The following is a 10,513-nucleotide window of genomic DNA, read 5'->3' as shown; positions in this document are numbered from 1 at the left end:
AAAATATGAAGGAAAAAAACAATTCTTATATATATGTGCATATAAAATTAAAGAATGAGGTTTTAACATTACAATTATTAATTATGTTTCTATAAAATGACACATGCATTAATATAAATAGATAAAAAAAAAAAAAAAATATTTAAAAGAAATTATAGAAAATGCAAAGTAACAAATAGATAATTTTAGAGAAAAATAATAAGATATATACACAAGAAAAAAGGAAAAAATAAAAGAAATTTAAAAAAACAAAAAATAAAAATAATAGTTTTAAATGTATCACATACTTATATTGGTAAAAAGTAATCTTTATTTTTTTAGATATATATTTTTATGTTTTTTATTTTTTATTTTTTATTTTTTTTTTCCATATTCATATTTTTAATTTCTATTTCTCTAAAAATTATTTATATGAAATTTACATTTTTTTTTTTTTTCTTTTTTTTTTAAAATTACCTGTGTTACACAAAAACAAAAGGTAACTAATTAATAATCAAAAAGAATTTATATTTTTAATTAAAATAAAATTAATTTTATATGTTCTATATAGAAGTATCATAAAAATTATTTTTTTTTTTTAAATATATAATTAAAAAAAATAAAAATTTAAAATAAGTTTTTTTTTTTTTAACTAATAAAAAGTATTTTTTTCTAGTATAACAAGTATCTAAATGTTTTAGAAAATTATTTTATCATTTTGAAGTTACACTGTTATATATATATGAAGCAAAAATATCTATTTTCTCCATTTTAAAGATATTTCCTTATTTTAGATATAAATAATATTATAGAAAGACATTATTTTTTAGAATAATAAAATCATTATTATATTAATATTGGTGTAAATACATTTCTTACTATTAAAAAATAAATATAAAAAAAATATGTAAATTTTATAAAAAAAATTATTTTTTTTAAGTAAAAAATTACAGAAGGTTTTATTAAAAAGAATGGCATATATTATACATTTAAACATTTATTGAAAGATATGAAACTTTAATAATTTCAAAACATCAAAGATTGTGTAAGATATGAACTTTTATAACCCAAAAAAAAGTTATACAAGATATTTTCATAAACATTTATGAACATATTTATTCAGAATTTATATAATTAAAAATTCAATATAAATTAAGAGAAATTTAAAAAAAAAAAATAAAAAAATAAAATAAAATAATAAATTAAAAAAATCTTGAATAAATAATATACAGTATTTTTAATAGTTTTAAGGAAAATTATAAAATTTTGAATATCCAGTTTTTGTAAGAATTCTTTTTTTTTTTTTTTTAGTTTATTTTTCTAATATTTAAATCTTTGTAATATTAAAATAATTACACAAAAATATAAAATACTTTTATTTTTGACGATTTTTAATAAATATTTTAACAAATTAAGAATAAAAATTTTTTTAAAAAATTTAAAGCAATGATAGAAAACAAAGAAATAAATATATATGATGAGCATTGAAACAAATTTATAAATGTGTTTCATTATTTATACGATATTCTTCATAAAAAATAAAAAGTAAATAAAAAAATAACTAATAGAATTGTTCTTATAATATATTCATATATATAAGTCACTTAAAAAAAAAAAAATTTCAAAATTTTAAATTTAATTAATGAAAAAGTGATAAAAATTTTTATGTAAACTAATCATTTTCTAATTTTAATAAGTTTTATGTATATTAAGAGTGGCGGATATTTAATTACAACGTAATAAAAGAAATATAATTGTAAAAAAAAAGAAAAGAATATGCAGACATAAAATTATTATCTAGCATAACTTTTTTTTTTTTTTTTAAAAGTTTTAAAATAAGATTTGTTTCTCTATTATTATCAGAATTTTCTTTTATGTGGGTACTACTTGAGATTAGAGCATCTACATATTTTTCTGTAATTTTTAAAAAATATCCAGTTTTATTTAATTCTTCTATTAATAAACGACACTGTTCTACATTTCTTATAAATATATTTGCTATACTTTTTTTTCCTTGAATTATTTTTAATTTTTCATCAATATTTTTTAAATTCTCATCTATTTTCTCTTTAAATATATTACTATTTGCATATTCTTTACCAATACTATAAGCATGTCTTATAAATTTTTTATTATTGTAATTTAATTTCATAATATCAATAAGATAGAATAACTTTTTCTTTAATAAAATATACTTTTTATACGATTGAAAAGCCTCATTAATTAAAATCATTTCAGCTGGGGTCATTTCACCTTCTAAGTATTTTTTTAAAGCAGCTTCATTCTTTTCTTTATGCATTACATTAAGATATTGTAATTTTGTTTTATAATATTTTAATAATGCCTCATTCATATCAGTAAATGGGGTAAACAATTGTTGTAAGTTTTGATAACTATTAATTTTTAATGATTTATTTTTTAAGTCTTTTAATTTTCTAATTATATAACTACTAAAAAAAAGATCAAAGTTTTCTCTGTTTAATGAATGGGATTTATATAGATCTTCCAATTTTGAATCTATATTTCTTAATTCTTCTTTAGCAAGCATATTAATCGCATTAATTTCTTTATTTAAAAAATCACATATATTTTTATTTAATTTTATATTATCCTTAGAATCTTTTGAAAAAATTTCGCTTAAATTTTTAAAAGTTAACTCTAATAATTCAGAGCACATATTTAAAAAATTATCTTTGCTACTTAATGAGTTAATTTCTAAAAAATATTGTTTTGAAAAATCAAATACTTCTAAAATATAGCTTGCTGTCTCACTTAAATAAAAAGAATTATTATTAAAAAGGCATACTTCTACATGCATTCTATTTTTTAACATTATTAAACTTCTATAAATTTCATCAAATTCATTTTTATCTATATTCCTCATCTTTGGTGGAATAGATTTTAGGATATCAATTTTATTTTCTTTTTCTAAATTGTTAATATTTTCTAGGAAATTAAAAGAATTCAATATAGTTATTTTTTTAACAATTTCATTAACATTTTTAAATGCTCTGGATTTAAAAATAGTATGTAAATCATATATAAAACAAAATGTGTTTTTATTTAAATTTTTTATATAATTTCCATCAATCACACTTTCCATTGAATAATAGGAAAATTTTTGAAATAATACTTGCATGTCACATATAAAATCAGGATTTGAAATGTTAGGATTATTCTTAAAATCAAAATTTTCTCTTTTATCACATTTTAAATTCAATGAATTAAATTCATCCTTATTTTCATTATCTTTTTCAAATAAATTATTCAGACATACACATCTCCTTAGAGGAGGAAATGCGATATTTTTTTTAACCACATCACAATTAAAACATTCCTTTGTTAATCTACAAAAATAAAAATCGTATATAAATTTGTAAAAAAAAAAAAAAAAAAAAAAAATTTAATGAATAATATTAATATAAAATAATGAAAAACAAAGAGATCTGAAAAAAAAAAAAAAAAAAAAAAAAAATTACTGTGAGGCTGTCACTACAAAATTTTTATTTTTGAAAAATGTGCTCCGACAATATAATAAAATCTAAAATACCAAAAAATGTGCAAAAATAAAAAATGAATTCTTAAAATTTCTAAAAATATAATTTTTTTTTTTTTTTTTTTTTTAGATTATGTTTGTTTAATTATTACAAAAATAATGAAGCTGATATAAGATGTATTCATCTTTCAATTTTAAAAAAAATATTTTTGTAATTCCCAAAAAAAATTGTTTTTCCTTTTTATAATTTTAAGAAAATAAATTTAAACAACATATGTTGACTACATTTAGGTTCGTTCTATAAAAATATAATGATTTATTATCTTTTTTTTTTTTTTTTGTTTTTTACATTTTTAATTTTTATTAATTTTAAATAACCCATTTTATTATGTAATTGTAGAATTGTTGAAAATATATACTGTTAAAAAAAAAAAAAAAAAATTACCTCTAAAAATCATAGTTTTTAAATGAGATCTACTTTAATTTAAAAATTTATATCCTGCTAAAATCCAAATTAAATGTAAAATATATATTAAAAAATAATAAAAGATTCATATATGATTATAATAATAATTTATATATATATATATATATCAAAATGTATTTAGAAATTTTTTTAAGGATACTTTAAGAATAAAATAACCGTTAAATTAAATTGTGTTTTTCTATTAAGCTTAAATGTATTATTTTGAAAACAATTTGTTAAAAACATTCTGTTTAACTTATAAAAAAAATGTTTTTTAGCTTTATATTTCTTATTAGTTTATTTTTTTTCCCCTCATATATATGGATATTTAAGTAACAAAGGATGTAAGTTTATATATAGGGAATTTTAGATTTATATTTGTAAAGAATTAATCTTTATTAAGCTGCTTTTCAAAATGCTTAAAACAATGTGAAATTTTTTTTTCAAAATTTTAAAGATTATCTTTAAAAAAATATATATTTGTATATCAAATAGAGAGAAAAGAACAAAAAAAAAAAAAAAAATTATATTATAAAAAATTACATATAAAAAACTTATTCATGCACCTCAATTTATTCTGTTAATTTTTTCTAAAACACCAAAACATTTATAATGCAATATAGTCAAAATAAGTTTCAGTAATGCATAAATGGTGTTTTTAATTTAAAAAATGTTAATTTAATACATTTTTTATTTTAATATAAATTTGTACATTTAGTTTGGATATTAAAATAAAATGCTTTTATAATAGAAACTATTTTTCTTTATTATTTATATATATAGTTAATCCTTTTTAATTATAACAAACCATCAATATATTATATTACAATTATATCAACAGTAAAAAAAAATTAACATGCATGTGGATACGAAAAAAAAAATAAAGTGCCTAAAATGATATAAATATAATATATTGTATATATATATATATATATTCTGCATTATCTTCACTTTTCCTTTTTTTTTTTTTTTTAATATTAATGAAGAAATTATAAAAGTGTTTATATATTTTTTTTTTTATAAGATAATATTTTTTTCCTTTTTTTTTTTTTTTATTACACTACACACGAATAATAATTTAAAAAATGTGGTTATTTTTTCTTACATTTTTATTTATTCTTTTTTTTTATTTTTCTTCATTCTTAACTTTGAAGTGTTGCTAGTATCCCAAAAAAAAAAAAAAAAATTTAGATTATTAAATATTTCTTGAAATATTTTTTCTTTATTTTTTTTGTGTCATATCTATTCTTTTTAAAAATATTAACTTTAATTTTTTTTATTTGGTTTTAAAATAATAACATAATCCATCTAAAAATTAATTAAAAATAGACATTTAATATGAATATCATACGAATATAAAATAGAATAGGTTAAAAAAAATAACTAATAAGAACAAACTATAAAAATGTATAAGTCAAGGTTTTTCATATTATTGAATTTTTGTTTTTTTTTTTTTTTAAAGTTATATAGTTGTTTTTTTTTTAATTATATATTTTTAAGTTTTTTTTATAATTTCTTAAATTTTTTTATAATTATTATTATTAATGTTGTGCTTTAAAAAAAATTTCATTTTTCGTCTTTGTTAAATGTAAAAATAGGATTTATATTTTTTTTTTTTTTTAACTTTTTCTTTATTAAAATATAAAATAAATGATTGAAATAAATGTGGAAAATTATTTAATCATTAAATTAAATGTATTTTTAATTTTTCTTAATGAAATGAGTCTTTTTTTTTTTTTTTTTTTTTTTTTAAAATTGAAATATTTATTGATTTCCTTTAACTTAATCTTTTTTATATTCTCAAAACATTTGAATCAAACTTGATCTTATAATAAATCACATTTAGGAATTTAATTCTATATATTCACTTTAAAAATATATATAAATTAAAATATACCTCTTTGAAGAAATATTCTAATTTTTTGAGTTATGCATATTTTAATCATTCATTAATATTTTATAGTAGTATTTTGCATTTATATTAAAAAACTTTAAAGTGCAAATAATTGTATAAAATAAAATTTGTTCTTTTAAAAAATAAAAATGATTTCAATCAGAAAATTATAGTAAAAAAAAAAGGATGCAAAAGAAGAAAAAGAAGAAAAAAAAAAAAAAAAAAAAAAAAAAAAAAAAAAAAAAAAAAGTAAAAAAAAAGTAGAAGAAAAATATTATTGTTATTTTTAAAAATATATTTAATTATTTATATATAATTATATATATATACGAATTAAACAATGATTATGAATGTTTTGAAAAAATATTTGGTATCAAACTTGAATAAAAAAGATAAAGTATGCAAATTAATATTGAGGAGAAAAATATCATCAAAAACATATGCAGATGTAGAAAGTAATCTTATAAAAAAATTAAAAGATATGAATAGTGAAAATATATGTAATGGTATTAAAAAAAGTGTTAAAAATGGCTTTATTAATAAAAATATGTTTGAAATTTATAATAATATGGTAAAAAAACATCTTAATAATTTCAATTTTTCAGATATAGTACTAATTTTACAATCGTATGCTTTGTGTAAAGAAAGAAATTTTGAAATTTATTCCATTTTATCTAATAGATCATTATATATATTTAAGGAAAATAAAATTAAATATGAATCATTAACTTATGATAATATCTATAAGTACATTATAGCTAGTAATAAATTGAATTTCACTGATTTTGAATTGATGGTTATTTTTTTAAAACAAGTTAAAAAAAATTTGGATTATTATGGAATAAAAAAAATTTCTAAAATTTTACATGCCTTATCAAAACTAAAAATAAATGATGAAGAATTATTAGAGATTTCTAGTAATTATATTCTACAAAATTTTGACCAAATTAAAAGTAACTATATTAATCATTTAATTTCAGCATATACAAAATCAAATAATAATTATTCGGAACTATGTTTAAAATTAATTAAGTATATATATGAAAATATAAATTCATTTGATTCTATTTCTATATATAATATATTAATACAAATAAAATATATTATAAATAAAATAAAAAGTGATAAGAATTATTCAATTTATTTTAGTGAAGAGAATATTTTAAATTATGATAAAATAGATGATTTAAATAAATATAGAACTATGAATAGTACTAATGAATATATTTATTCGGAAAAAAAAAATAATACACAAAATCATGATATTAATAATGATATAAACATAAATGATAATATTACTACTTTAAATAAAGAAGAATATGGTATATATAAAAAAGAATTAGAAGAAATATGTTTCTTAAATGGTGATAATAAAGATGAAAATAATGTAAATTATTACAAAAAAATACTAAAAAGTATAATTCATCTTTTATTTTCAAAAGTAAATAGCTGTTTAGCATTCTTGTCATTAAAACAAATAATTAAACTATTGTGCTCTTATAAAGATTTAAATTATTTTAATTATATATTTATTTATAAAAGATTATTACATTTTTTGTTTTCTAAAATTCAATCAAATAAAATAAATTTAGAAGAGAGCATTCTGATATTAGAATTTTTTGTTATTTTACCATATGTCGATAATAATATGGAACAAATTATTAATATAATTATACAAAATTTAGAAAAAAATATTATTTTTAATTATTCTTATATATACCGCTTACTATTATGTTTCAAAAATCTAAATATACATAATGATAATATTTTATCAAAAATTGATTGCTTTATTTTTAAAAATAAAAAAAATTTTGAAAAAAATTGTAATTTTGAAGAATTAAATTTATTTATGTATTTTTATAACAAAAATGCAGAAGAATGGGGAGAGATGGTTAAATACTTAAATTTTTTAAAAGATAAAAAAGGAAATACAAAAGAAAATACTAATGAAGAAAATAACCAAGTCGATCATACCATTAACAAAATAGATATAAATAAAGTAGACAAAAAGTTAATTATTTATAAATACAATAAGATAGAGAAATGTTTTAATGAGAATGAAAAAAGTTTAAATGACGATAATGATCCAAAAAATAATAGTGAAAAAAATTCTTCTTCTATTAATAATAAAGATATAAGTAAAAGCATATCTAACTATTTACATTTTAATTTAGTGAATTATAAAAAAAGTTACTAAAAATTATGCAATAAATTTATAAAAATTTCAATAAAGTATATTACCATATGCATAGTTTAAATTATATGAATTATTTATTTTATTTTATTTTTAAAAGGCATATAAAAAAAAAAAAAAAAAATGAAAAAGATAAAAGATATGAAATTAGTAAAATAAAACATTTTTCTATAAGAAAAAAATATAAATAAAATATATTCAAATATAACACTAAAAATAATATATAAATAAAAGCTTATTAAAATAAATTAAAACAAAATAACACAAAATAAAATAAGACTAAAAAAAAAATATAATTAAAACATTTTTTAAGGTGATTGTAATTATTATTACTTCATAAAAAATAGGTCGTTTAAAATTAAAGCTAATATATGTATAAATAATAACAGAACAACAATTCTATAACAGTAAAATGTTTTTTTATTGTATATTTCTGTTTTAATAACTTTTAAAAAATCTTTATAATAATTGTATCTTTTGTTTAATATTTTTATTCTCTCTGGTATTTCCATGTATTTATATATCTGAAAAAAAAAAAAAAAAAAAAAAAAAAAAAAAATGTGTTAAAATTTAATAACTATATAAAAATTTTCTTTTATAATTTTTTCAATTTACCTCAAACCATAAGTGTTCATATTGAACCTTATTCCAGAAATATTCTGGTATATCTAAAAAATCTTGTACAGCATTTACATTAATAATACTAGAGTATACATCTAACATACTTGATATTTTTTTTTTAGAAATAATACAAGTTCCTTTAGATGCAATTTCTTTTGATATGTTAAATAATGTGTTAATTGCAATATCCATCATCATTTCATGTACATCTAATCTGATAGATTGAGACAATGCAAATGATGCTGTCAATTTTTGTTCTAATGAATCATTTGTTAAATATATTATTCCATTATTTACAAAACAATTTTTTTTTTTCTTTTTTTTTTCTTCTCCTTCTCCATCTTCATAATCTTCTTCTTCTTCTTCGTTTTCCTCTTCTTCTTCTTTTTCATTTTCATTTTCTTCTCTTTTTTCTTTATATTTTTCTTCTTCAGAATAGAATATAGTATCCAATTGAACTATATAAACTGGTAGTAATTCATCCGAAAATGAATTTAAAAATATAATAACTTTATTTATAAAGTAGTCACTATTTTGATAATTTTTGAAATTTTCCCATATAACTACAGAGCCATTTTTAAATATAAAAAATATAAATTTTGTATGAGGATAAGTTACATTCTTTTTTAAATCTAAATTATCAATTTTATATATATCTTCAGAACTATAAAAATTTTTTATGCAACTTTCTGGTGTTAAAAATACACACAATACATTGTTATCATCAAAAAAAGTATATGTAATTTTTTTAGAAAAAAATATTTTACTTATTTTTATTAAATCGTAACTTTTTGCTTGGCATAAAAATTTAACTAAACATAATTTATCTGGATTATAATATGAAATGTTTTCTCTAATTTTATTATTATTAATTTTGTTTACTTCTTTTCTTTCAAAAATATATTTATTTATAAAAGATATTTTTTTCCATTTATAATTCTCATCGTCATTTGATAAATTTTTATAGCCATTAAAATAAACAGTATGTTTATTTTCTGATATTTTATTTTCTCCATTTACTTTGGCTTTATTGTTTTCATACATTTTTAATTTCCTTTTATATATTTGTTCATCCATATTTATCCTTAACGAATTTTTATTTTCGTATAATTTATCTTTACAATCACTACTACTAAGCATTTTTAATTTTCTTTTTTTTTTTTTTTTTTTATCTTTTTTATAATGATATTCATAAGATGCTCTATTATCATAAGGAAAATTATATGCTTTTTTTTTTTTTTGAATAGAGACAATTTTTTTTTCAATATTACTTTTTTTTTTAACATTTAAATTTCTGCTAGGATTTTCAATAGAGTTATGTGAAGAATTAACAATAAAACTTTCATCCAATAAAAAAATTTCTTCATCTAAATTATTAGTTATTTTATTTTTTTTAATCAAATTAATATCACTTAAATATTTATTATTATGATCTTTTTTTATTTTATTCATTGCAACTTAATTTTTAAAGTAGCACATACTCTTTTTTAAAATCAGAATATTTTTTTATATAGATTAATTTCACAACTTTTTTGTAATGATTAATATTCATTAAAAGTATTTTTCATATAATTTTCATCGTCACTTTCTATTTTGAAAAATCTTCTATTTTTATTTGAAGTATATAATTTTCCATATATTTTATTTAATTCATCTTTTTTCTTATTTGGGGAACTTAATTGTTTTTTTATTTTTGTGCATTATTAAAACATAATCAATTTTTTAGAATTTTCAAAAAAAAAAATAAAAAAAAGATATTTCAAGAAAATAATGAAAAATATTTTAAGATTTTATATTTTTAATAATATAAGCACACATATATTTTTTTTTTTTTTTTTTTTTTTTAACTTTTATTAAAAATTT

General features: G+C 16.0%; 3 protein-coding genes across 3 annotated transcripts; 1 reads left to right on the top strand and 2 right to left on the bottom strand.

Annotated features, from left to right (window-relative positions):
• Positions 1-1,708: 1,708 nt before the first annotated feature.
• On the bottom strand, positions 1,709-3,660 carry PGAL8A_00478100 (hypothetical protein; the record flags this gene model as incomplete). Its single annotated transcript, XM_028673565.1, has 3 exons — positions 1,709-3,326; positions 3,459-3,520; positions 3,628-3,660. The coding sequence occupies 3 exons, from the start codon at positions 3,658-3,660 to the stop codon at positions 1,709-1,711; spliced, it is 1,713 nt and encodes a 570-aa protein (XP_028530005.1).
• Positions 3,661-6,175: 2,515 nt separating this feature from the next.
• On the top strand, positions 6,176-8,032 carry PGAL8A_00478000 (conserved Plasmodium protein, unknown function; the record flags this gene model as incomplete). Its single annotated transcript, XM_028673564.1, has 1 exon — positions 6,176-8,032. The coding sequence occupies one exon, from the start codon at positions 6,176-6,178 to the stop codon at positions 8,030-8,032; it is 1,857 nt and encodes a 618-aa protein (XP_028530004.1).
• Positions 8,033-8,358: 326 nt separating this feature from the next.
• On the bottom strand, positions 8,359-10,102 carry PGAL8A_00477900 (conserved protein, unknown function; the record flags this gene model as incomplete). Its single annotated transcript, XM_028673563.1, has 2 exons — positions 8,359-8,553; positions 8,645-10,102. The coding sequence occupies 2 exons, from the start codon at positions 10,100-10,102 to the stop codon at positions 8,359-8,361; spliced, it is 1,653 nt and encodes a 550-aa protein (XP_028530003.1).
• Positions 10,103-10,513: the final 411 nt, after the last annotated feature.

Source organism: Plasmodium gallinaceum (genome assembly GCF_900005855.1).
Source record: "Plasmodium gallinaceum strain 8A genome assembly, contig: PGAL8A_v1_141, whole genome shotgun sequence".
Lineage (NCBI taxonomy): Eukaryota > Apicomplexa > Aconoidasida > Haemosporida > Plasmodiidae > Plasmodium > Plasmodium gallinaceum.
Note: the sequence above shows the minus strand (reverse complement) of the source record. Positions and strands in the feature narration are given on the sequence as shown.